This window comes from Tachyglossus aculeatus, chromosome 9 (genome assembly GCF_015852505.1).
Source record: "Tachyglossus aculeatus isolate mTacAcu1 chromosome 9, mTacAcu1.pri, whole genome shotgun sequence".
NCBI classification, from domain to species: domain Eukaryota; kingdom Metazoa; phylum Chordata; class Mammalia; order Monotremata; family Tachyglossidae; genus Tachyglossus; species Tachyglossus aculeatus.
The window spans coordinates 598696-626682 of NC_052074.1; the positions used below are offsets into that span (position 1 = coordinate 598696).

The window sequence follows — 27987 nt, forward strand, 5'->3', positions numbered from 1 at the left end:
CCAGGACAGGTTAGCAGGGGAGACAGAAACAGTCACTTCCAGAGAGGAGGAAGCCCCTACCGAGGATACGTAAACCAGGAGGATTTTTTTTTTTTTTGCGGGGTGGTGGGTTATGGCATTTGTTAAGCGCTTCCTATATGTCTAGCACTGTTCTAAGTGCTGGGGTAGATACAAGTTAATTAGGCCAGATACAGTCTCTGTCCCTCATGGGGCTCACAGTCAAGTAGGAGGGAGAACAGATAATGGATCCCCATTTTACCGTCCCTCTAGACTGCATGCTCGTTGTGGACAGGGAATGTGTCTGTTTATCATTATATTGCATTCTCCTAAGCGCTTCGTACAATGCTCTGAATACAACAAGCCCTTAATAAATATGATAGACTGACAGTTGAAGAAACTGAGGCACAGAGAGGCAGCATGGCCTAGTGGATAGAACATGGGCCTAAAGTCAGAAGGACATGGGTTCTAATGCCAGCTTCATTTGTCTGCTTTGTGACCTTGGGCAAATCACTTCACTTCATCTGTAAAATGGGGATTGAGACTGGGAGCCCTTTATGGGACAGGGACTGAGTTCAACCTGGTTATCTTGTATCACCTACCCCAGCACTTAGTACAGTACCTGGCACATAGTAAGCACTTAACAAATACCACAGTTATCATTATTATTAGTAGTAGAATTTAAGTGACTTGCCCAAAGTCACACAGCAGGCAAGTGGTGGAGCCAGCATTAGAACCCGGCTCCTCTGGCTCTTAGGCCTGGGCTTTATCCACTAACTAAGTGGTGGTGAGGGCAAGAGGGCTGAGGTAATAGTTGGGGGGATGGAATAGGGGCAGAGGCTCCAGAAAACACAAATAGGCTGGAGACCCTGACCCTTAGGCCCGGCCATGGCAGTCCAGCAGAGCTCCGCCTCTCCTGCGTGTCTGGAACTCAGTGCATCAGGGACCAGAACCACCTCGGAGTTTCCCTAGTTCTAACAAACTTTCAATTCCGTCTGTGGGCTGGATCGGTCGAGGGCCCGGTGGAGGCCTGGAGGGAGGCCGAGGTTATACCCTAGGCCCACAGTCCCCTGGGCCAACTTGGGTCCTCAAGGGAAGTTATTGGAGCAAGAAGATCCATGGAGGCAGCAGTCAATGCCAGAATTGGGCAAAGTCACTGAAGATACAGAGGGGTGAAGGCTGCCGGGGGTGGCGGGGGGCAGCAGTCCGGGGTCCCACTGGAGGAGATGCGGCTTCTCTCTACCGGCCAATGAGTCGATCCCTGACCTTGAAGCCAGCCAGGCCCAGGGCGGCCAGTGCAGGCACGAACGCATACAGAACCAGGAAGTTGCTGGTGAAGCGGGCCGGAGCCTGGGGGCGGGTTTGCTCGATGTAGACGTCGCCCTGGCTGAAGGCACAGAAGGGGGAAGCGGCGACAGAGATGTTGGAGCTGCCTGCAGGAGAAACGGCACGACTGAGAAGATGAAGGAGAGGACAAGGATGAGGAAGAGGGCATGGAAGAGGGTGAAGAGGAGAAGAAGGGCAAGGAGGAGGGCGTGGAGGAGGGTGAGGAGGAGAAGGGGGAGTACAGGGCGAGGAGGAGGAGGAGAGCATGGACTAGCAGGAGGAGGGGAGCGTGGAGGATGACGAGGAGCCAGAAAATGGGTCCTATGAACCAAGAAAGAAGGAATGGAGTGTTTAGTCCCGAGAAGAGAAGTCTCGGGGGAGACGGGTTGTGTGTGTGCGTGTGTTGGGGGTGGAGGGGGGTTGAAGGTGGATGAGGAGCAGGGAGCTGCCGGCCAGCTTATTCCCAGAATTCGGAGGACCAGACAAGAAGGAAGAGACTGAGTTCGATATTTGGAAGAGCTTCCTCCTGGTCTCTGGGCCAAACTGGGGGCCCCCGACAGACCCCATTGGCCTGAAGGGCCCGGCGGCCCCTCAAGGCCCCCAGCATGGGGTCCATGTCTGTGGGGGAACTTTGAGGGGGACCCTTAGCCACATGGCTTCCAGGGCTGAAGTGAAGGGAAACTGGGAGCAAGCCCAGCTGGTCCAGAAAACGCCTCCTCTCTGCCCCCCAGCACGCCCACTCTGGAGGTGGGCACCAGGCCGAGTCGGCACCCACCACATGTGAAGTTCTGCCCGTGGAACTCGTTGACGATGAGGATCTCGCTGCCGTATTTCTGGAAGGTGAGGTAGCTGAGGATTTGGAATGGGAGGGGCGTGTTCTCGATGCTCCTGTAGCCCAAGGAGAAGCAAGGAGAAGCGGGTGAGGGGCCCCTGGACCGAGCAGGGATGGGGGGAGGGGAGGAACTACCCCCAGTGGGCCCTCCTCACGCGTCCCCAGCCTCCACCTCAGCAGCCCGGATCCAACCAGGACGCCGGCGATATTCAGCAGGGCGACGGCACTATTGACCACGTTGGGGTCTCGCACCAGGGCCAGAAGCCCCACGGTCATCAGCTCGCCCATCAAGTGCGGGACCAGGATGGCGGCGGAGAAGTAGCCGAATCTGGCGGCGGAGGGATACAGGCCCACGGCCCTGGGAAACACGTGGGGGTCAGTCCAAGACATCCAGGCCCCCCGCCCAGCCTCCCTCTCACCTCCCGCCCCCCAGTCTCCTGGATGGGAATGGGGCGTTGAAGACTAGAGAGGCAGGGGGCTGGGAGAGATCACCCCCTGGCCCCACCCTTGCCAGGCTGGGGCAAAGCCACCGGATCTGGGCACCCTTCCCAGAGTTCCCCCACTCAGGGGAGGGAAGGCTGAGGTAGGGTTGGGGCAGGGGACATAGGGCAGGGGCATCAGGTGAGGATGAGAGGTGAAGAAGGGCAGGGGCATCGAGTGAGGGTGAGGGAAGGAGGGCAGAGGCATCGAACAAGGGCAGAGGATGGAGGGCAGGGACATCTAGCGAGGGCAGGGAATGGAGGGCAGGGCCATGGGCGTCCACCTCACCAGTAGGTGAAGCTGCTGAAGAGGAGCACGCTGATGATGCTGAAGGGGATGAGGTGCAGCATGTATGCCAGCGCCATGTGCCACTTCTGGTAGAGTCCATCCTGGCTCTCCCGGTCACTGACGGCACGCAAGGCCGGGACTACCCGCAAGTCAGAGGCCGTGGTCAGTGTCCGTAGTCAGCGCCCACACATCGGTGCCCGTGGACAGAGCCCATATCAAAGCCCGGGATCAGAATCCATGATCAGACCCCCGGTCACTGACGGCACGCAAGGCCGGGACTACCCGCAAGTCAGAGGCCGTGGTCAGTGTCCGTAGTCAGCGCCCACACATCGGTGCCCGTGGACAGAGCCCATATCAAAGCCCGGGATCAGAATCCATGATCAGACCCCACAAGTCAGAGCCTGCAGTCAGAGCTCATGGTTCATGCCAACAGTCAGAGTCCCTAGTCGGGGCCTTTGATCAGTGCCCATGGTCAGTGCCCATAGGTAATTGCCCATGTTCAGAGCTCATGGTCAGAGCCCCTGATCAGAGCCCACAGTCAGTGCCCATGGTCAGAGCCCTTCACCCATGGCCAACCAGATTCATTTTGTCAGCCCACCCTCTGGCTGGTTGGTCTCCGGGGACGGACGGGCGAAGACCCCCTTCTGAGCCCAGAGCTCTGGGAGTCCAGCCCCTGCCCACACCTGGTCCCATTCCCTCATCCAGCTGGGAGTTCGTGGGCTTCCTCTCCTCCTGGGAGGTGCCCCTTCACTCCGCTCCCAGGCCCGTCCCGCCCTGATCTGCCCCCCACGCCCCAGTCTCCCTCAGCCTCCCCGCGCACAGCCCCCTCCCCAGGAGCCAGGCCAGACGGGGGCTGCGGGGCGGAGGGGGGGGGGGCATACTCACACAGGGTCACAGCGTTGAGCATCCCCGTGTAGGGTGTGGCCGCCACACACTGGTAGACCAGCCCCACACGGTCCTGCACTGCCCCCTTCACCAGGTCACTCTGCACGTGGAGGAGGCAGAAGACCAGGAACAAGCCAAAGATGAGGTTCTGAGACAAGCGCATGGTCACCGCTAGCTTGTTTCTCAGCAGGTTCCGTGTGACTCTCCTGCAACAGGGCAGCCCGTGCTCAGGCTTGGCAGTCGGGTCTGCCCTTACTCTCCAGCCTCAATGCCCAGGCTCTACTAGGTGCCAACTGTGGTGACAGCACTGTACTGGGTTGGGGGGACAACCATATCATTACCAATTCATTGAGGGCAGGGTCGGTGTCTGAGTATTGTAAGCTTCTCGTGGGAAGGGATCAGGGGCAGTGCTAAATGCTTAGTACAGTGTTCTGTACATCAAACAATCAATCAGTGATATTTATTGAGCACTTACTATGTGCACAGTACCATACTAAGCGCTTGGGAGAGTACGGTACAGCAGAATTAGCAGTCACGTTCCCTGCCCACAACGAGCTTACTACAGTCTAGAGGGGAAGACAGACATTAATATGAATAAATAATTCATAATTTATAATTATAAATAATTATAGAATGGCTCAGTGGAAAGATCACAGGCTTTGGAGTCAGAGGTCATCGGTTCAAATCCCGGCTCCTCCACTTGTCAGCTGTGTGAGTTTGGGCAAGTCACTTAACTTCTCTGTGCCTCATCTGTAAAATGGGGATCAAGACTGTGAACCCCACATGGGACAACCTGATCACCTTGTAAACTCCCCAGCGCTTAGAACAGTGCTTTGCACATAGTGAGCACTTAATAAATGCCATTATTATTATTATTATTTATAATAAATAATTTAAAGATATGTACATATGTGCAAGAAAAGGACAAGAGGACTCAGTAAATATCAATGACCACTGACTATGCTATTGTACTTTCCCAGGCACTTAGAACAGTGCTCTACATTCAGTGAATCCCACTGATGGGCTAATAGAGGTGATGAGGGGGTGCACACTGCCAAATATGCAATATGAGAAAACAGATACCAACCATAAAAAGGCGAAAAGCCAATTAAGGAAAGAAATAACAAATATACCAACACATTCCCAAGCGCTGAGACATCACCAGGAAGGGGCAGAAGAGGGGGAGGATGAGTTAGGGAGGGCCTCCGGGAGGAGATGGGGGCCCAGGAAGCTCTGAAGGCAGGAAAAGCTGTGGTCTGACGGCTGTGAAGGCTGACGGAGCTCCAGGTAGGCGGTCGGTCGGAGGTGGGAAGTGGAGGGTGGGGCACGGATACAGGGAGTGAAGAGTGAGAGCTGGGGAGCAGTGGGAGAGGGGAGTGGGTGGCAGGAGACAGAGCACGAGGGTGGCAGGAGGCAGAGCACCGACGGTGGGGAGTCTGCCAGCCAAAGGTCTGTCAGTAAGAGAAGAGGAGGAACAGACCGAGCCCTGAGGTGGGAGATGTGTCCCATTTATGAGCCCAGAGGGCCCCTCACCCCTCTACCTGAGCAGGACTCCCAGTTTTGAGAGGGTCCCGGGCGGCTTGTTGGTCCTGAGGGGAGTCGGAGGGGAGGATTCTGGCCGCTTGGCTCTCTGGATGCTCTCCAGGGTCTGGAGGTAAGCGGCTGAGTTCTGGAAGGCCTTGATCAGCAGCTGGACCCTCCGGGTTGTTTCCAGCTCACGCTCTTTGCTCTGCGTGTCCACCGACGTCAGGTCCACTAGAATCATCATCCCGCCTGAGCGTCTCCACCACCACCAGCCCCCGCCCTGACCCCGACTCCATCCCCAAACCCGGCCCTGACCCCTACCCCCACAGTATTGCTCCCAAGTGTTGTTGTTGTTGTTGTTATTGTTGTTATTAAGGGTACTTATCAACAGGCCCCAGGTGGGCAATGCCGGGGACTCACTATAAAAGTCGAATGGGTTGGAGTGGTCGGGACACGGGTAGCTGCAGTCACAGAAGAAATCCAGCATCTCGGCGGGAGCCCCACAGAAAACCAGCTCCCCGCTGCTCATCAAGGCAATCTTGTCGAACAGCTGGCAGAATGACCAGGGGTGGGGGGAGGCAGATCAACCCCCCGGTCTCTGCCTGGCGGCCCCTCTGCCCTGGTGGTCCCCCAGACCTCGGCTGCGGTCGCCGGGTCCCGGAGGGGATGGGATTCTGGCCGCAGCGGGCACTCCCCCACGGCCGAAAGGACCGGTTCGACTGCCATGGTGCTGGCAAGAGCCACACCCCCTGCCCTGCCCCCGTGATCTCTGTGTCCGCCCGGTCAGCTTAGCTGAGGGCCTCTCTCCTGCTACCCTTTGCCCTCGGCAGCAGGACCCAACTCCGGAGAACCAATTGGGCAGCTTGTGCAGGCCACCTAGTGACCTTTGGTTTCTCCAGCATTTAGGGAGCAAGCTAGGGTGGGGAGTTGGCCTCTCTGAGGGCTCTGCATGAACACACCACCTCTCGCCCCAATCGCCTCACTCCCGGGGAGGGGCTGCCCGAAGCAGGGGTAGCGGGCGCTGGAACACTAACACCCCCTGGCTTGGAGGTGGCCCCTCTGGGGGACTGCGGAGGGAGGGCTGATCCCCTGAAGATGAAGCTTGACCTGGGCCCCTGCCCGAGTCCCCGCTCTGCACGCCCACTGGGCCGCCGGCGCCCTCCTGACCTGGAAGAGCTCGGAGCGGGGCTGGTGAACCGTGAGGATAACGACACGGTCCCGGCGGGCCAGTGCGGACAGGAGTGTGACGATCTGTCTTGACGCCGTGCAGTCCAGCCCAGTGGTCGGCTCGTCCAACAGCATGATTTCTACAAACACCAGGAATCCCAGGGCTCTGGGGCAGAGATTTTCGGGCCATGCCCAGACCCCTGGCCTCACCTGGAACCCTCCCCTCCAAGACTCCTGGTCTCACCCAGGAAACCTCCCCGGACCCATGGCCTCATTTAGAAAAATCTTCGGTCCCTTGGCCTTGCCCGGAAAACCTCCCTGGGCTCTCTCACTCACTCAGACCAAGACCCAGCTCAAAGGAGGAGCCAGCTTTGTCCCAGAAAATGCCCCCTCCTGTTACCCAGGGAGGAACCCTCTGCCCTGCAGAGCTCAGTGGTCTGGAGATAGCCACCTTGCAGATAGGCACTGGCATGGGCTGCCATGGCCTACAACAATGTCCGGCAAGCTTGCAGCTGTGAATGCTGATCGTGTCCTCAGTTCTCTGGGGAATCGGGGAGAAGGACCCTCAGATGGTGCTCAAGTCACCATCCCCGAAATTTCACTCAGCCTCTCCAGGGCTGCAGCTTGGTTTGGAGGGTGCTTCCAGGTCTTCCGACTAGCTTGGGAGACTGCAATAGTCAGCAGACATGAGCCATGCCCTCGGGGAGCTCACAATACTTACCCCCCTTGAAGGAGGGAAGAGCCCAAAGTCTCAGCAGACCCACACCTGGGAAGCATGCGTCCACCAAGTGCCCACATGAGAGCAGAAGGGCCTGCTTTCTGGGGCCCCCTGAAGTGCCCAGAGATGGCTTCACAGGCCAGCCACTCACTTGGATCCCGGAGGAGTTGGGCCGCGATGGACACACGACGCCTTTCGCCATTAGAAATGCCTCCGGTCACATGGCTCCCGATCAGCGTGTCCGCCACGTGGCTGAGGCTCAGCTCCACCATCACTGATTCTACCTGTGGGCACGGAACAAGCTCAGCTTGACCACTGCATGGCCACCACTCTGCCTGCGGGCACAGAGCATGGTCAGTGTCCCCACCACATGGCCACTGCTCTGACTGCAGGCACAGAGTACAGTCAGCATGCCCACCGCATGGCCACCACTCTGCCTGCGGGCACAGAGTACAGTCAGCATGCCCACCGCATGGCCACCACTCTGCCTGCGGGCACAGAGCATGGTCAGTGTGCCCACCACATGGCCACACCACTGTGGGCACAGAGTACAGTCAGTATGTCCACCAAATAGCCCTGCCTCTCCCCGAGGGCACAGAGTGACCACCCAGTGTCCCACCCCCACCCTGATCCCCTCAAGTTCTTTTGCCCACGAGTCCCTGTGGGGAAGGCTGGCTGGACACCCCAAGGAAGCTGCATGTGGCCACGGGGCCTCTGGGGTAGCCCCTGAAATGAGAAGCCCAAAGACTGAAGGGGTAAACTGAGGCATGGACTTCTCCCCAAGAGAAGAGCATAGTTTGGACGCTTAGGGTTTGCTGATGCCCGCTCACTCACCTTCCTGCAGAAGAAGTCAGGGGAGCCGGTGCCGATGGCCAGCTGCGCTGTGTACGTCAGGGTCTCCCGGACGGTGAGGTAGCCCAGAAAAGTGTCCTCCTGCAACAGCGGTGGAGAGGACACTGAAGTCAGTCCAGCCCCACACTGAAGACCTGCAGCAGCTGTCAGACTCTCCGGCCAGGACACCGCACTGCAGCGTTTACACCTCCTGGCCCGGATGCCACTCGGTGTGTCTACACTGCCTGGCCGGGATGCCTCTCTGCAGTCGACACTGCCCGGCCAGGGAGTCACATGGCAGTGCCTACTCCGCACAGATGGCACACACGCTGCGGCACCTAGACTGCCTGCTCGGGAAACCACCCAGTAGCCACGCGGGTCCCCACCTGCAGGGCATAGGAGATGCAATCCTGAAACTGGTTGGGGCGCAGCCGGTGGCCGTTCACACACACGTCTCCCACCAGTGTCCCCTGCTGCCTCAGCCGCCCCGACAGCGCGTCCAGCAGTGTGGTTTTCCCGGAACCTGTAGCCGGGGAGAGGGGAGGGATGGGAGAGCCTGGGAGGGAGGAGAGCCCTGAGGGGGGAGCCCGGACAGAAACGGGCCAAGTGCGGGAAGAGTTGGGGGGGAAGATCTGGGGGAGCCGAGGGGTGGGCAGGACGGGAGCAGGGATGGCCCGGGGGGATGGGAAGAGTGGGGTCCAAGGAGACGGGCCCACAGATGCTGCCTGGAAGTGCCACTGACCCACTGCCCTCCCACCTCCCCAGCCCCAGCAGCAAAGCCAGGCTAGGCCTCCGCCTGAAAGTGGTCAGAGCCGCTGGCCGGACCGGAGCCCCCGCTCACCTGAGCTCCCCAGGACCCCCAGCATCTGCCCACTCTCTAGGTACAGCGAGACATCCTTCAGGATCTGCCGGGTCCACTTCTGCCCTCTGACCCCGGCGGTCCACCAAGGCCCGTCCCGCTTGCTGGAGAGGAAGGAGCCCGTGGCAATGGCAGGGCCAGGGCAGGGGACGTGGGGCAGCAGCGGGTGGGGGGTGGGAAGGGGCAGGAGGGGCTGGAGCTGAGAGAGAAGCAGGAGGGGGGTGGAGTCAGGGCTTCCCAGGGGGTCAGGGAGCGTCAAAGGACTTGGGAATGCCAGAGGGCCGGGAGTGGGTGGGGTTGGGATCAGGGGATACCCAGGGGTTCAGAAAGGGTCGGGGGTTCAGGAGGGGACTTGAGGGAGATCAGGAGGGAGTGGGAGGGCCAGGAAGGGGCAGGGAGGCAGGGGCTGCAGAGGGGGAGAGGAGGGGTCACGGACCACTCCCTCCCAACCAGCGGGGTCACCGGCCCGGCCCCCTCCCTCTCCATCTGGTCCTTCCCACCTCCCTCCAGGCGGCCCCAGCACACAGGGGGTCGGCCAGCAGCGCCCCAGGACTCCCTGCCTCCCAACGCCCAGCTCTGACCCAGCCCCCCCCCCCCCCAATCGCCCCGTCCTGCCTCGCCACGCGGGGGCCCTGGCACTGCCCGGCCCGGGAAGGAGGGCACAGCGGGGAAGGGGGGAAGCAGGAGAGGGCTCTGGGGGAGTTGGGGGTGGTGGCGGCCCCCCGGCTGGGCCCCGACCGGTCCTGACGGGCCCTGACCTGACCACGTAGGAGGCACGGTGGATGCTCAGGCTGAAGGGGGGCGGCGAGGAGTTGGCCGTGTCGTCGTGCCCGCAGGCCCGGGGCTCTGGGCTCGGGGGTCCCCTGGGGGTGTTCGGGGGTGGCGCCTCCCTCATCCTGCCAAGGCGGCGGGGGCAGGGGAGCCACGGCGTCTGAGGCTGGCCCTGTGTCCGCTCCCGCTTGGCCCGGGCACGGGGACTCTGGGCCTTCGCCAGCCCCGCTAGGGTTGGGCCAAGCCTGCCACCGTTATCTGATGGACCTTCGTCCGTCCGTCCGTCCGTCCATCCCCGCCCATGCCGGCCCCGAGTCCCGCAGAAAGGGGGCCGGAGGAGTGACGGCCACACCTGCCAAGACCTTCCCCCACCCCGAAAGGACCCTCCGAAGGGCCGCCCAGTGGGGTCACCCGGCAGGAGCGGCATGGCCATCCTCGACCCAGTGGTCAGCGAGTGGCCGGCGCGGGAGGTGGTGAGTGTCCCCTCCCCCCTCTCCCCCACTACCCCAGCTCACCCGCCTTGCCACGGCTGCAGGGTCACAGCGGGCTAGGCCCTGGGAAGGCCGGGGGTCCTTTCCTATTTATTGAGTGCTTACTGTGTGTAGAGCACTGTACTAAGTGCCTGGAAAGTGCAATTCAGCAATAGAGACAATAAAGAGGGTCCTGGACCCGGGGTGGGGGTGTCTTCTGCCGCAGCCCCTCCGGGAAGGAGGGAGAGGGAAGGGGTCACCCTGCAGCGGGGGTCGAAGGTCAGGACAGGCAGGCAGACAAGTCTTTCTGTCTAGGCTGCGGGTTCGAGGCATTCATTCATTCATTTAACCGTTTTTATTGAGCGCTTACCGTGTGCAGAGCACTGTACTATGTGTTTGGGAGAGTACAACAATAAACAGACACATTCCCTGCCCCCAACAAGCTTACAGGCTAGCGGAGGGGAGACAGACATCAGTACAAATAAATAAATGCCGACAGCTATGGACTATAAGTGCTGTGGGGCTGGGAGAGGAGGAAGAGCAAAGGGAGCGGCTGATGAGGAAAGGTGGGGTTTAGTCTGGGAAGGCTTCGTGGAAGAGAGTCCACCTGTCCCCCCAGCAACTCCAGAAAGGACTCAGCCCCCATGTCTGTCTCCCCACCTCTAGACTGTGAGCCCGTTGAGGACGGGGATTGTCTCTCTTTGTTGCTGTATTTTACTTTCTGAGCGCTTAGTACAGTGCTCTGCAAACAGTAAACACTCAATAAATGCGATTGAATGAAGGGAAGAAGCGCTCAATAAATACGTTTGAATGAATGAATGAGGGCACCGTCAGACTAGTCCAGTCTAGTCCAGTCCTCCTGCCCCTGCCCTCCCCGGCCCCCGCAGCCCTGGCCCTTTCCAGGGAGATGCTGTTGCTGCTGCCATCACAACCCACTGCTCACAGACGCAAATACTGTCCGACCCCGGCGCCGCTGCCACCCCCCGTCCTTCCGGCCGGCCCCGCGTCCTCCCCAGCCCACCCGGCTCATTTCTTTGGGCAAGTCACTTAACATCTCTAGGCCTCAGTTACCTCACCTGTAAAATGGGGATTAAGACTGAGCCCTCCGTGGGACAACCTGATCACCTTGTAACCTCCCCAGCGCTTAGAACAGTGCTTTGCACATAGTAAGTGCTTAATAAATATCATTATTATTATTATTTCGAGGCAGCTGGGAGAGCAAGAGGGGTGGTGCCTGTCCCGGCCCTGCTTTAACCAAGGTTCCTCTCCTTCTCTCCCCTCCTCTTTACTCCCGCACCAGCCCCGCAGCGCCCCCCTTATTCATTCATTCATTCAATCGTATTTATTGAGCGATCACTGTGTGCAGAGCACGGTACTAGGCGCTTGGGAAGTCCAAGCTGGCAACATATAGAGACAATCCCTAACCAACAACGGGCTCACAGTCTAGAAGGGGGAGACAGACAACGAAACAAAACATACGGACAGGTGTCAAGTCATCAGAATAAACAGAAGTAAAGCTAGATGCACATCATTAACAAAATAAATAGAACAGTAAATATGGACAAGTAAAATAGAGTAATAAATCTGTACCAGCCCCGCAGCGCCCCCGCTCGCACCAGCCCCGCAATCAATCAATCAATCAATCAATCAATCGTATTTATTGAGCACTTACTGTGTGCAGAGCACTGTACTAAGCGCTTGGGAAGCCCAAGTTGGCAACATATAGAGACAGTCCCTACCCAGCAGTGGGCTCACAGTCTAAAAGGGGGAGACAGAGAACAAAACCAAACATACTAACAAAATAAAATAAATAGAATAGATATGGACAAGTAAAATAAATAAATAGAGTAATAAATATGTACAAACATATATACATATATACAGGTGCTGTGGCGAAGGGAAGGAGGTAAGATGCTGGGGATGGAGAGGGGGGCGAGGGGGAGAGGAAGGAGGGGGCTCAGCCTGGGAAGGCCTCCTTGAGGAGGTGAGCTCTCAGTAGGGCCTTGAAGGGAGGAAGGGAGCGAGCTTGGCGGATGGGCAGAGGGAGGGCATTCCAGGCCCGGGGGAGGACGTGGGCCGGGGGTCGACGGCGGGACAGGCGAGAACAAGGCCTAACGGTGAGGCGGTGAGCGTTGGCAGAGGAGCGGAGGGTGCGGGCTGGGCTGGAGAAGTACAGAAGGGAGGTGAGATTTTGGACTGCGAGCCCACTGTTGGGTAGGGACTGTCTCTCTATGTTGCCAACTTGTACTTCCCAAGCGCTTAGTCCAGTGCTCTGCACACAGTAAGCGCTCAATAAATACGATTGATGATGATGAGGTAGGAGGGGGCGAGGTGATGGACAGCCTAGCGCCCCCTCCCGCACCAGCCCGGCAGCGCCCCCTCCCGCACCATCCCGGCAGCGCCCCCTCCCGCACCAGCCCCTCCGCGCCCCCCTCCGCACCAGCCCCTCAGCGCCCCCTCCTGGCACCAGCTGCGTATTGGCCCCGCATTGCCTCCGCCCCGGCCCCTCCGCGCCCCGCTCCGCCCTTTGGGAAGCCGAAGCCCCGAATCATCATCAATCGTATTTATTGAGCGCTTACTATGTGCAGAGCACTGTACTAAGCGCTTAATGGGACAGTCCGAATGGGACTGTCAGCTCTGCCCGGGGGCCTGGAGCCGCACCGCCAACAAGACACTCAACCCTTCTGGGCCTTGGCTTCCCCATCTGGAAAAGGGGGATATCAGCTCCCCGGTCATCATCACTCATCAGTCGTATTTATTGAGCTATTACTGTGTGCAGAGCACTGTACTAAGCGCTTGGGAAGTATAAGTTGGCAACATATACAGTCCCTACCCAACAGTGGGGTCGCGCTCCCTCTTACTTTGTGAGCCCTGGGTGGGACAGGGACGGCGTCCGATATGAGTATCCCGATTGACCCCAGCGCTTAGGATAGCGCTTTGTCACATAGTAAGCACTTAACAAGTACCACAATTATTGTTATTAACAAGTACCATACTTAAACCCCTAATAATTGTGACGTTTCTTAAGTATTACATATCCTGTATATATGTTTGTACGTATTTATTACTCTATTTTATTTGTACATATTTATTCTATTTTGTTAATATGTTTTGTTTTGTTGTCTGCCTCCCCCTTCTAGGCTGTGAGCCCGCTGTTGGGTAGGGACCGTCTCTATATGTTGCCAACTTGGGTTTCCCAAGCGCTTAGCACAGTGCTCTGCACACAGTAAGCGCTCAATAAATACGATTGAATAAATGAATGAATGAATAAGCGCTGGGATAGATGCAGTTAGATAGATACAATCAGATCAGTCACAGTCACTGTCCTACAGTGGGCTCAGAGTCGAACCCAGCCCACACGCTTCACTGCCCAAACACCAGCCTATTCACCGTGCCTCCATCTTGTCTCTCCCTCCTGCCTCATACTCTCTCCTCCTTCATGTCCTCCGGGCCACTGTTTTCCTACCTTCGAAGTCTTTCTACAAGTACTACTATTCCTACCATTTGTCAAGCATCAACTATGTACCATGCACTAAGCGCTGGGGTAGATGCAAGCTAATCAGGTTGGACACAGTCCTTGTCCCACGTGGGGCTCACCGTTTAAGTAGGAGGGGGAAGAGGTATTGAATCCCCATTTTACAGATGAGAAAACTGAGGCACAGAGAAGGCAAGTTCCTTGCCCAAGGTCACACACTTGACAAGTGGCAGAGCTGGGACTAGAACCCGGCCCCTCTGAATCCCAGCCCCTTGCTCCATCCACTAGGACATGCTGCTTCTCTAAGCACTTCATAAACACCAGTGTTAATTAATTAGGAATTCCAGGATGGATTATTCATCTCGGAGCCAGACAACAGCCTGTATTTCACCTACAGTGGGCAGTCCAACACCCTGGAGGTCCAAAACCTCAACTATCGGGTAAGCATCTAGCTGGTTCCACAATGGGCTGATTTCTCCAGGGGTGGGGGTGGAGGCTCGGAGATCAGAGTCCTAAGGAGCTCAAAGTTCAGAGATCAGAGCCCAGAAATCAGAGCTTAGAGGAGCTCAGGAAGTAGAAAGGCTCAGAGATCAGAGCCCAGAAGAGCTCAGAGATCAGAGCCAAGGGGAGCTCCGACATCAGAGCCTTGAGGAGTCCCAACATCAGAGCCCACGGGAGCCCCAAGATCACATCCCAGGGAATCCCCAAGATCAGAACCTGGCAGAGCCCTGAGATAAGAGCCCAGGGGAGCCCCAAAATCAGAGTCCAGAAGATCTCCAAGTCCTGAGGAACTGAGAGATCAGGTCTCAGGTACTGAAGCTTCCGGGGTCTTGTGATTTTACCCTTGAGCGGTCTCTCTGGGGTGGGCAGCAGGGAGCCGTGGTGCATGGGGACTCAACTCTGGCCTGAAACTAGACCGAGCCCAAGTTCAACCTGAGGCAAGGTAAGTTCGGTCCTCCAGTTGCCAAGGTGGAGGCGGCCAGAGCCAGAGACGGTGGCAGTGACCTGGGCCAATCAATCAATCAATCAATTGTATTTATTGAGCGCTTACTGTGTGCAGAGCACTGTACTAAGCGCTTGGGAAGTACAAGTTGGCAACATATAGAGACAGTCCCTACCCAACAGTGGGCTCACAGTCTAGAAGACTGAGCCAAGGAGGGAAGGGCTGAGACCAGCAGTCAACTGGCTCTTCTGACCCCCAGTGCCTGTCCCAAGAGTCCCCAGAGTAGCTAGGACAGCAGTGGTCCCAGCTGCAAGGGGCATGCATGTGTGTGTCTGCACACATATGTACCTGTGTGCCCTGGGGCCTCTGGGGCCTTGTGGCTTTGGGTCCCCATCGACACCCCCTGATTAATTTGTTTTGTGGGGGCAGCACCTAGGGAGAGAGGAAGGGTGGATGCCCCTGACAGGACCATCTCCTTCCTCTGCAGGGGGGGTGGGGGGTGGGGGAGAGACCCCGACTAGGGCTGAGCAGGTGGGTTAGAGCTACCAGAATCCAGACAGATGTATTGGCTTCGTCCAGTGAGAATCAGCCAACCCAGGTGTCCGTGTTTGGGGGTGTCTGTGGTGTGTGTTGCTAGTGTAATGTGTGCCCGTGGGTTGTTTATGTACCCATGTGCGCCCTCCAGGTGGACAGGTCCTCCCAGACACCATGGTACAAACAGCTAGCAAAGCCCAAGCTGTGGTGGCCCTGGACCCGAGGGCCGGACTCCCAGTCCCTGGCCATTCAGAATCTGAATTTTAAAGTGCAAAGTGGGCAGATGCTGGCCATCATCGGAAGCTCAGGTACCTGCGCTGCCCTTTGCCCTCCTCCCTCCTACCCTGACTAAGCCCTCTTCTTTTTCTTCAACTCCCTTCTGTGTCGCCCTGGCTTCCTCCCTTTATTCATCCCCCCTCCCAGCCCCACGGCACTTACGTGCATATCCATCATTTAATGTCTATCTCCTGCTCTAGAGTGTAGGCTCGTTGTAGGCAGGGAATGTGTCTGTTATATTGCACTCTTTCAAGTGCTTACTACAGTGCTCCGCACACAGTAAGCGCTCATTCAATATGACTGGCTGACTGACTCCTCCCATCCAAATGGATGAGTCTCGCCAAGGCCTCTGGGCCCAGCCGGGCAGTCCCAAGAATGGATGAACCTGTTGCTGTCGGGGTGCTCACTATGTCTCTGCCCCCGCCTGCCCTGCCCTAGAAGGGATGAAAGGGCATGTGAACATCAGTCAATCCTAGATCCCCACTGCTTAGAACAGGGCCTGGCACATAGTAAGCACTTAACAAATACCATAAAAATATTTTAAAAAACCACCAACCCAGCTTCCAGGAGCCTTCATCATTGCCTCAGAATGGACGCTGCCTGCCTGTTTGGAGACATGTCTCTAATTAGCCATTCCCAGCCCCAGAGTTATTCCCATGTCCATTCCCACTCCCAAATCATCACCATGCCATCTCCAGAACCAATTCCATTTCCAGCTCCAGTCAATCAATCAATCAATCAGTGGTATGTATTGAGTGCTTACTCTGAACAGATCCTCTAGAGCCTTTGACATTCCCTATTCCAGACTGATTCCCATTCCCAGTCCAGCTCTAGAACCATTACCTTTCCTGCTCCAGAATCATTGTCATTCCCTCCGCCACAGCCCCAGCTATTGACATTCCCTTATTCAAATCCAGATCTGAGATTGGGAGCCCATTGTGGGACAATGACCATCTAATTCCCACCTGGGTCTTCTCTTCCAGAGGTAAACACAGTGCTCTGCACAAAGTAAGCATTTAATACTATTACTACTAGTCCAGAGCCATTGCCATTTCCACTCCAGACCCAGTGACATTTTCATCCCTGCTCCAGAAGCATTGCCGTTCCCTTTCCCATTCCCGCTCCAGAGCCAGGCAGGATGGAGCAAGGAGACACCTGGGCCATCGGAGGGTGGGACAGAGTTGGGCCTAGGCTGCCACCAGGACACATCCCGGAGGGCCGGATACTCGGACCGCCTCCCATGTCCCCCCGGTCAGGCTGTGGGAGGTCTTCCCTGCTGGACGTGATCACGGGCCAGGGTTCCGGAGGCCAGATCTGCACGGGCCAGATCCGGATCAACGGGCAGCCCAGCACGCCGCAGCTGGTGAGGGCCACTGTAGCCCACGTGAGGCAGGATGACCACCTGCTGCCCCACCTGACCGTCCGGGAGACTCTGACCTTCGTGGCCAAACTGCGCCTGCCGCAGACCTTCTCCGAGGCCCAGCGGGCCCAGCGGGTAACTGTAATCATTCAATCAGTCAAGCGTATTTATTGAGCACTTACTGTGTGCTCAATAAAGCACTGTACTAATTGCAGGGGGGTGGAGGATAGGGGAATGGAGGCAGGGGGACAGGCCTGCCCTGCCCACTGCCACAGTACCGCTCCCATCCCTAGGGTCCGTTGAGGGCCTCACTCCACCCACCAATGCCAGCCCCGGGGTCCCGGGCTCGGAGCGTGTGTGCGGAGGACCAGGCCAGCATCCAACATGCATGCCCTACTACCTCCCCTCCCCCTGATCACATGTGCTGACTGTGGGAGGGAAGGGTCCATGGGAAGGGAATTCTGGCCCAGGTAGGGGGCCCCCATTCCCATCCAGATTTAGGACTTGCTAGCAAAACCAGCCCCTGCCACGGGACGGGGACAGGCAGCCTGTGGGGAAGCAATGGGACCTGGTGGAAGGGCTTGGGAGTCAGAGGACCTGGGTTTTAATTCCTGGTTCTACCACTTGCCTGTTGTGAGACCATGGGAAAATAGTTTCACTTCTCTGGACCTCGGTTAGGAGCAGCAGGGTGTAGTGGATAGAGCACAGGCCTGGAAATTGTAATGTCATGGGTTCTAATCCCGCCTCTGCCACTTGTCTGCTGTGTGACCTTGGGCAAGTCGCTTCACTTTTCTGTGCTTCAGTGACCTCATCTGTAAAATGAGAATAGAGATTGTGAGCCCCACGCGGGACAGGGACTGTGTCCAACCCAATTCGGTTGCATCCACCCCAGAGCTTAATACAGTGCCTGGCACGTAGTGAGTGCTTAACAAATACCACAGTTATTATTCTTATTATTTCCTCATCTGTAAAGTGAGGATTAAGTCCTACTCCCTCCTACGTAGATGGTGAGTCCTTTATGGGACAGATCATGATCATCATCATCATCATCATCAATCGTATTTATTGAGCGCTTACTGTGTGCAGAGCACTGTACTAAGCGCTTGGGAAGTACAAGTTGGTAGCATATAGAGACAGTCCCTACCCAGCAGTGGGCTCACAGTCTAAAAGGGGGAGACAGAGAACAAAACCAAACATACTAACAAAATAAAATAAATAGAATAGATATGTACAAGTAAAATAAATAAATAAATAATAAATAAATAAAATAAATAATAGATACTCTGTCCAACCCGATTAATCAATCAATCAATCAATCAATTGTATTTATTGAGCGCTTACTGTGTGCAGAGCACTGTACTAAGCACTTGGGAAGTACAAGTTGGCAACATATAGAGACAGTCCCTACCCAACAGTGGGCTCACATTGTATCATCATCATCATCAATCGTATTTATTGAGCGCTTACTGTGTGCAGAGCACTGTACTAAGCACTTGGGAAGTACAAGTTGGCAACATATAGAGACAGTCCCTACCCAACAGTGGGCTCACATTGTATCTACCCTAGCACATCATATAGTGCTTAGTACAAACCGTAATTATTATTACCAAAGAAGCCGGAAGTCCTCACTTGAGCGGTTCAGCAGGGCAGGGATTTACACCATCCACTGAACTGTGAAAGTGACTGGGTGCGGGGGGAACCACCGGGAAGGAAGACCGGGGTAGTGGGGAAGGGGGCCACGCTGACCATGACAGGGCCTCTCCACAGGTGGATGATGTGATCGCGGAGCTGCGCCTACGACAGTGCGCCCACACCCGGGTGGGGAACAGACATGTGCGTGGCGTGTCCGGCGGGGAACGCAGGAGGGTCAGCATTGGTGTGCAGCTTCTCTGGAACCCGGGTAGGGTTTCTGTGGCTGGGCCTAGGGGACCGGGGGGCCCCGCCTTCCCAGGGCGACCCTTCTGGGCTCCCACCCCACAAGAAGCTCCTGCACAACATGAATTGGGTGATCAGGGGGCAGGGTCCGTTGCCACTTCCTGGGGCCCGAAAGGTGAGGGGATGTGAGAAGTTTCCTGGAGAACTTGGGAGTGCAGGGGGCTGTGGGTGGGCAGGCTGGGGTAGGGGTGGCTCATCAGGCCTGGGGCTACTGCAGTTTGCTCATATGCAGTTCTCTCCTGGTCGGGGCTAATCAGCCTTCACATTACCTGCTGAAAAATGTGTTTGGGGCTAGTCTGGGCCCCCTGGGCTGAGCACCTACTATATGCAGAGCCAGCAGAATCAAGGAGGCAATGAGGGAGATGAAAATGTTCATTGAGCAAGGGGAGAAGGGCGGAAGGGTGTAGCACAGCTCAGAAGCCGGGGGTGGGGGCCAGGCAGGGAATGGCTCCTAGAGGAGGTGGCCTTTCAGGAGGCTTTTAAGGAGGGTTGGCAGTTTACTGGCAGAGAATCCGTGCATTCCTGCAGTGACCCCACCCTGCCTCGTGACTGATGTGCCCCATTCCTCCATCCCACCAGTATTCCGGCCTGTGACCCTTGAAGTAGCATGGCTTAATAGAGTACGGGACTAGGAGTCAGAAGAACCTGTGTTCTAATCCCGGCCCTGCCACTGGTCTGCTCTGTGTCCTTGGGCAATTCACGTAACTTCTCTATGTCTCAGTAACCTCATCGGTCAAATGGGGATTAAGACTGTGAGCCCTCTCTGGGATAGAACTGTGTCCAACCCAATTACCTCATATTTACCCCAGCGCTTAGTACGGGGCCTGGAACATAGTAAGCGCTTGACAAACACCACAATTACTATTATTATTATTGTCCGCCGGTGGCGGTGTCTGACCGGTAACCCGGGTCTCGGCGGCAACAGGGATCCTGATCCTGGACGAGCCAACGTCTGGCCTGGACAGCTTCACATCCCACAACCTGGTGAGGATGCTGGCACGGCTGGCCCGTGGGAACCGGCTGGTCCTGCTCTCCCTCCACCAGCCACGCTCGGATATCTTCCGCCTCTTTGACCTGGTGCTCCTGCTCAGCGCGGGCTCCACCCTGTACGCGGGCCCGGCCAGCCACATGGCCCGGTATTTTGCAGCCGCCGGCCACCCTTGTCCCCGCTTCAGCAACCCAGCCGACTTCTACGGTAGGTCTCGGTTCCTGAGCCCAAGCGGGCCGGACTGGGCTGGGCTCCGTGGTCTTCCCCAAGTCCGGCCTTACGGGACTGCGAGGCCTGGAGTTGGGGAGGGAGAAAGAGGAGAGGTAACAAGGGGATAATGCAGGGAGCTTAAGGCCCAGCAGCAGCTTACCAGATGCCAACACTGTTCCAGTCAGTGACACCCTAGGGGCGGGGGCCGGGCTGGAGGGCACCGAAGGACGAGGAGACCTGCAGCCCAATTGGCAGGCTGTGGGACTGGCCCAGGATGGACTGCGGCCGCTCAGGCAATGGGGGTAGGCCGGACCCGGCTGGCTACAGGGGCCAGAGAGGCTGGGGGCAGCCGGAGCTGCGGCCCGAGGCCGGTCGGCGATATCTTTCAGTGGACCTGACCAGCATCAACTTGTGTGGCGAGCTGCAGGAAGCGGCCAGCAGGGAGAGGGTCCAGGTGCTGTCCTCCCTGTTCCAGGGCCAAGTGGAGGGCTCCAAGGACGGTCTGTGGCACGGCGGAGAGGAGCCCGGGGCCCCGCCAGGAGCCTCCACGGATCACAGGTACAGGCAGGGGCTGCGACAGTCAGCATCCATCCAGTTGCCCGCGGACGCCACGGGGAAAACCTGCTACGGCTCCATCCTCTGTTTTCCGACAGACTTCCGCTCCGTCCCACCGGGCCAAGCTGTGATGAAGACCGGCTGCCTGGAGCCTGGCGGCAGTTCTCCACGTTAATCCGGTAACTGGGCCGCGGGTCCCCTTGGAGTAAACAGGGCCTGGGGTCAGGGGAGTTAGAAGTCACCAGAGCTCCTCCAGGCCCGGGGTCATCTTTTACTCCTGCCTTATCATCCCAAGGGTCCATACCGGCATCCGGGGGGTGTATGACACAGCACCCGGTGGGCACCCGGCACAAACCTCGGCTAAGGGACGGGAGGTGGCTCTGGACTGGGCGGCTGACAGGTCCGTGCTGGTGCTCAGGGCCGCTTGCCCGCAGCCGGCAAGTTTCCAACGACATCCGCGACCTGACGATGCTTCTCGTCCACGGGGCCGAGGCGCTTCTCATGTCCCTGATCATCGGGTTCCTCTACTACGGCCACGGGAGCAGCACGCTGCCGCTGATGGATAGGATCTCCCTCCTCTACATGATTGGCGCCCTCGTCCCATTCCCTGTGGTGCTGGACACTGTAGCCAAGAGTGAGGGCCCCCAGACCCGGCCCTGCGCACCATGGGGCCATTGGCGATGGTAGCATTGGCGGTGGTATGGGTGGCATTGACAGTACCTGCATTAGCAGCGGCCCCAGTGGCATCTGCATTCGTGGCTGTATTAGCAGTGGCACTGGTGAAGGCAGGGGCTTCATTGGCATCGGTTGCAGCCTGGCACCAGGGGTGGTGGGCATTGTGGCATAGAACGCCAGTAATGTGGTCTCTCCCCGCAGGCCACTCAGAAAGGGCCATGCTGTGCCATGAGCTGGAGGATGGGTTGTATGGCATCGGCCCTTACTTCTTCGCCAAGGTAACGGGGTGCAGGGCAGGGAGCACCTCTCCCACAGTGCCAGCAGTGAACTGAACTGAGTCTTGTCCAGAAGGGAGCAGTGAACCCAGTGGAAAGCAAGTTACCGCCTCAACCTAGCAGGCGGTAGCACTTATTGGATGTCTGCCTAGGGCAGAGCGCTGTTCTGGGTGTCTGCTGTGGGCAGAGAGCTGTTTTGGGTGCCCACTGCATGCAGACCACCCTACCAAGTACACTCGAGAGTTCAACGTGGGTAGAGGATATGCTCCCTGTCCCCTGAGTCCAGCGTCCTGGAGGAGACAGATCTGGGATGATGTGTTGAAAGGGTCCCACCTAGGAAATGTAGAAATGCTATTTTGTTGTGGGGAGGGAGGGCAATGGAGGCATGCCCCCAGAGGGAGGACATGAGCAGATGGGCCTGCCATGGGGGGCATTGGGGAGGAGGGCCAGAAGTCTCTAGGTGGAGGGAAGGGGACAGCTCAGGCCCCACCCAGTGTGGGCACGGAGCCACAGATCCCGAGAGTCTTCCCTTGAATGTCGGTGCCAGGTGGGATCCCGGGGACTGGGGAAGGGGCGTGGAGCCCTCGAACTAGCCCATCCGCATTCATTTTGGCCCCAGGTCCTGGGGGAGCTCCCTGAGCACTGCGTCTACGTGCTTCTCTACGGGATCCCCATCTACGGGCTGACCAACCTGGCCCCTGAGCCCCACAGGGCTGTGCTGACCATCTGGCTGCTTTGGCTCATAGTCTACTGTAGTCGGACCATGGCGCTCTGGGCCGCCGCGCTCCTCCCCACCCTGCACTCCGCCTCCTTCTTCGGCAACGGCCTGTACAACACCTTCTACCTGACTGGAGGCTTCATCATCAGCCTGCACAACCTGTGGCTGGGTGAGGCCACCAACCCCAGCGTCCCACCCCCTGCCCCTCACCAATCAATCGTATTTATTGAGCGCTTACTGTGTGCAGAGCACTGTACTAAGCGCTTGGGAAGTACAAGCTGGCAACATATAGAGACAGTCCCTACCCAACAGTGGGCTCACATGCTAGAAGGGGGTGACAGAGAACAAAACCAAACATACTAACAAAATAAAATAAATAGAATAGATAGGTACAAGTAAAATAAATAAATAGAGTAATAAATATGTACAAACATATATACCCGCTAGCCCGACCTGCTCCGGGCTCGGCCGGGTCGGAACTCCGAGACCTCCGGATGAAGCGCGCACTTGTTGTCTTACTGGACAGGGATGGACTGTTCAACCGCTTCCTCATCTGTAAAATAATAGTAATAATAATTGTAGTGTTTGTTAAGCACTTACTACATGCCAGGCCTATGTCCTTTGGGGTGGATACAAGCAAATCAGGTTGGACACAGCCCCTGTCCCACATTATTTTTTATGGTATTTGGTAAGTGCTTACTATGTGCCAAGCACTGTTCTAAGAGCCGGAGTAGTGACAAGGTAATCAGGTACACCTGAGTGGGGCTCACAGTCCTAATCACCATTTTCCAGATGAGGGAAGTTAAGTGGAGAAGCAGCGTGACTCAGTGGAAAGAGCCCAGGGTTTGGAGTTAGAGGTCATGGGTTCAAATCCCGGCTCTGCCAACTGTCAGCTGTGTGACTCTGGGCAAGTCACTTCACTTCTCTGGGCCCCGGTCACCTCATCTGGAAAATGGGGATTAAAACTGTGAGCCTCCCGTGGGACAACCTGATCACCTTGTAACCTCCCCAGCGCTTAGAACAGTGCTTTGCATGTAGTAAGTGCTTAACAAATACCACCATCGTTATTATTATTATTAAGTGACTTGCCCAGGGTCACACAGCGGACAGGTGGTGGAGCTGGGATCAGAACCAATGTCCTCTGACTCACAAGCCCATGCTCTTTCCACTGAGCCACACTGCTTCTCCAGATGGGGCTCACAGTCTCAATCCCCATTTTACAGATGAAGTAACTGAGGCCCAGAGAAGTGAAGTGACTTGCCCATGGCGACACAGCAGACAAGTGGCAGAGCTGGGATCAGAACCCATGACCTTCTGATTCCCAGGCCCATGCTGTACCCACTGTGTCATGCTGCTTCTCTACTACGCTAAGCTTTCAGAAGCAGCATATTGCAGTAGAGATTCAATAGAATATTGAATGGAGATTCAGTACTTCTCCCCACTTCTACTAAGACTATGAGCCCCATGTGGGACAAGGGCTGTGTCCAACCTGATGAATTTTTATGTACCCCAGCACCTGGAACAGTGCTTGACACTCAGTGAGCCCTTAATAAATGTCATGATAATGATTCCCCACCTCTCCCCCAGGGACCCAGCACGGACCATCCAACCCCTATGACTCTCGCCACTCCACCCCTTTCTCTCTCCTAGTAACCCAGCAAAGACCATCCAACACATCTCATACTCCCCTCTCCACCCCCGACTCCCCCAGTGATCCGGCCTGGATGCTCATCCATGGATCTGTCCACAGTCCCTTAGATCTGCTGGAATTCCCAGTGGGAATTAATTCCCATTACTCCCCCTTCGCTGGGTAGAGAAGTACTGTTCGCTTGTTTGAAAATTCCCTTCTGCAAGGAGCCCCGGGGCCCTGGGGTGGAATTTGGGGAACGATCTTGGGTTTTTCTCCTCTCCATCTTCTTGGTCCCACCCGTGTGCCTCCCGACTGATGGCTACCAACCCTTCCAGCCTCCCCTTGTTCAGAAGCTGCTCCACCTCCCTGACCGGCTCACAGGCCAGGCCCCCCACCCATCTCAAACTGCCTGGGACAGCGTAAGAAGTCAAGGGTCCTCGCAGAGGGGTCCCCGGGCCTCCCAAGTGAGCAGTTGGGGTAGACAATGCTCTCCCCATCATCTCCCGGGTGATCCAGACCACCCTCACCCGACCCCCACCCCGTCGCTCAGGAAACTGATCTCTGACCTTCCCTTCCACAGTGCCATCCTGGATTTCCGAGGTGTCCTTTCTCCGCTGGGGCTTCCAGGGGCTGATGCAGGTGCAGGTCATTGGCCACAACTTTCCCCTGGTAGTCGGCAACAGCACCATCCCGGTTCCTGGCCAGGCAGTGAGTGCCCGGGTGCCCACGGGGCGGGGGGCGGGGTGGGCCGGATGGGATGGGAGGGCGTGCAGCCACCAGGCCTGGGCTGGGCAGAGAGGGCACCTCCTACCTGACTGTGACCATCCTTAATTCTCATATTCAGCCTGTTGGTGAGTCCTTCCAGTTCCTTCTCAGCACCGGCTGCATCCCCCCGATACTCACCCACTGGCTCAACCTTTCATCCTCTTCCGAAACGACCCCTGCTCCGGCTTCCTCACTGGTCTCTCAGCCTTCAGCCTCTCTTCTCCGGGCCATAGGCCACTCTGCTGTCTGGATTACTTTTCTAATACATTATTCTGTGCATGTCTCCCCGTGTCTCAAAACCCCTCTGCATCAAGTGGGAACTCCTGACCGAGGGGTTTAAAGGCAGGCCATTAGCTCTCTTCCTCCTAACCATCCTTACCCTACTTCCTCTAGACCCCAGCTCACACACTTTGCTCCTCTAATGCCAACCTACTCACTGTGCTTCACTCTCACTTCAAATCCACCAGAACACAGCCTACCAACACTCCTAAAAGTCTACCTCCTCCAGGAGGCCTTCCCTCATTAATCCCCTGCCCTCTGCCCCCCGCCAGCCAGGTCGTACCACCCTACTAACCCCCCGGCTCTGCCATACACATTGCTGCCCTCGGTCCAGGCATCCCCCTTGGCCCCAAAGCTGGCCTGAGGCCAGGCCCTGGGTAGCAAGGGCTGGTAATCAATCAGTTGTATTTATTGAGCGCTTACTGTGTGCACAGCACCGTATTAAGCACTTGGGAGAGTACACTATAACAACCTTACAGACACATTCCCTGCCCACAGTGAGCTTACAGTCTAGAGGGGGAGAGAGGCATTGATATAAATTAATTACAGATATTTTCATAAGTGCCCAGGTAGGGGTTTCCCCCAAACCAAAAGCCCTTTGCAGGGGCCTGGGAGACTGCAGGGAGTAGAAACCAAACACTGCATAAAGCTGGTGCTTTATTTTATTTTGTTAGTATGTTTGGTTTTGTTCTCGGTCTCCCCCTTTTAGACTGTGAGCCCACTGTTGGGTAAGGACTGCCTCTATATGTTGCCAACTTGAACTTCCCAAGCGCTTAGTACAGTGCTCTGCACACAGTAAGCGCTCAATAAATACTATTGATTGATTGATTGATTGGTGCAGCAACACAGGAGCAACTGGCTGAGGAAGCTCTTTTAGACTGTGAGCCCGTTGTTGGGTAGGGACAGTCTCTATATGTTGCCGATTTGTACTTCTCAAGCGCTTAGAGAAGCAGCATGGCTCTGTAGAAAGAGCACGGGCTTGGGAGTCAGAGGTCATATGTTCTAATTCTGGCTCCGCCACTTGTCAGTTGTGTGACTTTGGACAAGTCACTTCACTTCTCTGAGCCTCAGTTACCTCATCTGTAAAATGGGGATTAAGAATGTGAGCCCCCCGTGGGACAACCTGATCACCTTGTTTCCCCCCCCCCCCCAGCGCTTAGAACAGTGCTTTGCACATAGTAAGCACTTAACAAATGCCATCATTATTATTATTATCATTACAGTGCTCTGCACACAGTAAGTGCCCAATAAATACGATTGAATGAATGAATGAATGAATGAAGCTGCCCAGCCTGATTTCTAGAAGGTTTCCATCTGATTTCTAGAATCGGCCCAAGTCCTGGCCTAGTGCCACACACAAGTCTCCCGGCGCTCGGTAATCCTGTCCAAGCAATCAATCTGTTGACCGGTAGATGGATCGATCAGTTAATTAATCAATCAATCAATCAATCGTATTTATTGAGCGCTTACTGTGTGCAGAGCACTGTACTACTACTACTACTACTACTACTACTACTACTAATGGCATTTATTAAGCGCTTACTATGTGCAAAGCACTGTTCTAAGCGCTGGGGAGGTTACAAGGTGATAAAGTTGTCCCGCAGGGGGCTCACACTCTTAATCCCCATTTTACAGATGAGGAAACTGAGGCCCAGAGAAGTGAAGTGACTTGCCCAAAGTCACACAGCTGACAATTGGCAGAGCTGGGATTCGAACCCACGACCTCTGACTCCAAAGCCCGGGCTCTTTCCACCGAGCCACGCCGCTTCTCTAAGCGCTTGGGAAGTCCAAGTCGGCAACATCTAGAGACGGTCCCTACCCAACAGTGGGCTCACATTCTAGAAGGGGGAGACAGAGAACAAAACCAAACATATTAACAGAATAAAATCAGCCCATCACCCGACCCGTTGCTGGACCCCCACGATCCGTCACCGCCGGCTTTCCGTCCTCGGCTTGCAGATTGCGAACGCCATGAAGCTGAACTCCCAGCCGCTCTACGCTAGCTACCTCATCCTCCTGGGCCTCTGCGCCGCCTTTCTCCTCCTCTACTGCCTGTGCCTGCGGTTCATTAAGCAGAAGTCCAGCCAGGACTGGTGACGAGGCCCAACCGCCGCGGCGCTCGGGAAGCCCGGGCGGGGGCCCGGGGGCCGTGCCGGGCACCGGCCGGGCGAGGAGGCCCTCGACCGCCACGCTGCTCACCCAGCCTCTTGCCGGTGGGGCCGGCCCCACTCCAGGGGCCGGTCGGGCCGGAGCCCGCCCGAGCCCGGGCTCCGGGCCTCCGGTCCTCCTGCCCTTGGGTCCACGGGTGGGCCGGCTCTGAGGGCCCGCAGGCTTCCCACGAGCCACAGGATGGCAGCAGAATAAAGACGGTGGGAAGCCAACAGGGCCCGGGGCCGCGCCAAGCCTCACTCCAGGCCCGGGCGCCGCTCGCGACTTTGGCCATTTCAGCCCTGCCCGGCGAGGGCCGGGATGCGATGCCACCCCGGGCGCTAGACCAACCCAGGGGGACGCCGCTGGCCACCATCTAGGCCCAGGCCCACGGTCAATCAATCAATCAATCAATCAATCGTATTTATGGAGCGCTTACCGTGTGCAGAGGAGACTGTGAGCCCCATGTTGGGTAGGGACTGTCTCTATATGTTGCCAATTTGTAAGCGCTCAATAAATACGATTGATGATGATGATGATGCAGAGCACGGTCCATCAGCCCAGGGCCCTGGGGAGGGGCCGTGTGCTGGCTGCCCACCTGGCCAGGGCAAAACTTCTATTTATTCCATCATGCCATCCTGTACCATTTCCTTTTGTATCCTTGTTGTTTCCTCTTTCTCCCCAGTGCCCCTCGCCTCACCCAGTGGGCCACAACCCACATCAATCAATCAATCGATCGTATTTATAGAGCGCTCACTGTGTGCAGAGCACTGTACTAAGCGCTTGGGAAGTACAAGTTGGCAACATATAGAGACAGTCCCTGCCCAACAGTGGGCTCAATTCCACAGACGGTTGATGCCATAAGCCACATCAATGGCACCGGCTGAGCACCTGCTATAATAATGATGGCATTTGTTAAGTGCTTACTATGTGCAAAGCACTGTTCTAAGCGCTGGAGGGGAATACAAGGTGATCAGGTCGTCCCATGTGGGGCTCACAGTCTTAATCCCCATTTTACAGATAAGGTAATTGAGGCTCAGAGAAGTTAAGTGACTTGCCCAAGGTCACACAGC

At 56.7% G+C, this 27987-nt stretch overlaps 2 protein-coding genes across 2 annotated transcripts; one reads left to right on the plus strand and one right to left on the minus strand.

Annotated features, from left to right (window-relative positions):
- Positions 1-742: 742 nt before the first annotated feature.
- On the minus strand, positions 743-10105 carry ABCG5 (ATP binding cassette subfamily G member 5). Its single transcript, XM_038751568.1, has 13 exons — positions 9666-10105; positions 8890-9011; positions 8435-8571; positions 8052-8150; positions 7369-7501; positions 6500-6639; positions 5753-5882; positions 5350-5563; positions 3809-4014; positions 2924-3062; positions 2328-2513; positions 2099-2211; positions 743-1430 (listed from the first exon to the last, which is right to left on the minus strand). Exons 1-13 carry the CDS (start codon positions 10103-10105, stop codon positions 1237-1239), a joined length of 2253 nt encoding a protein of 750 aa, XP_038607496.1. The 3' UTR covers positions 743-1236.
- ABCG8 (ATP binding cassette subfamily G member 8) lies at positions 10009-26883 on the plus strand. Its single transcript, XM_038751451.1, has 13 exons — positions 10009-10151; positions 13962-14063; positions 15252-15408; positions 16633-16871; positions 18504-18636; positions 19597-19866; positions 20259-20427; positions 20523-20603; positions 20859-21058; positions 21301-21377; positions 21994-22261; positions 24303-24430; positions 26726-26883. Exons 1-13 carry the CDS (start codon positions 10104-10106, stop codon positions 26861-26863), a joined length of 2010 nt encoding a protein of 669 aa, XP_038607379.1. The 5' UTR covers positions 10009-10103; the 3' UTR covers positions 26864-26883.
- The last annotated feature ends 1104 nt before the right edge of the window (positions 26884-27987 follow it).

Coding starts and splice junctions, on each gene's coding strand:
- ABCG8 (XM_038751451.1), top strand. CDS start 10,104: ATGGCCATCCTCGACCCAGTGGTCAGCGAGTGGCCGGCGCGGGAGGTG. Junction 16,872..18,503: donor AGGCCCAGCGGGCCCAGCGG/GTAACTGTAATC, acceptor GCCTCTCCACAG/GTGGATGATGTGATCGCGGA. Junction 18,637..19,596: donor GCAGCTTCTCTGGAACCCGG/GTAGGGTTTCTG, acceptor CGGCGGCAACAG/GGATCCTGATCCTGGACGAG.
- ABCG5 (XM_038751568.1), bottom strand. CDS start 10,105: ATGCCGCTCCTGCCGGGTGACCCCACTGGGCGGCCCTTCGGAGGGTCC. Junction 8,151..8,434: donor GCATCTCCTATGCCCTGCAG/GTGGGGACCCGC, acceptor CCGCTGTTGCAG/GAGGACACTTTTCTGGGCTA. Junction 1,431..2,098: donor CGGGCAGAACTTCACATGTG/GTGGGTGCCGAC, acceptor TTTCTCCTGCAG/GCAGCTCCAACATCTCTGTC.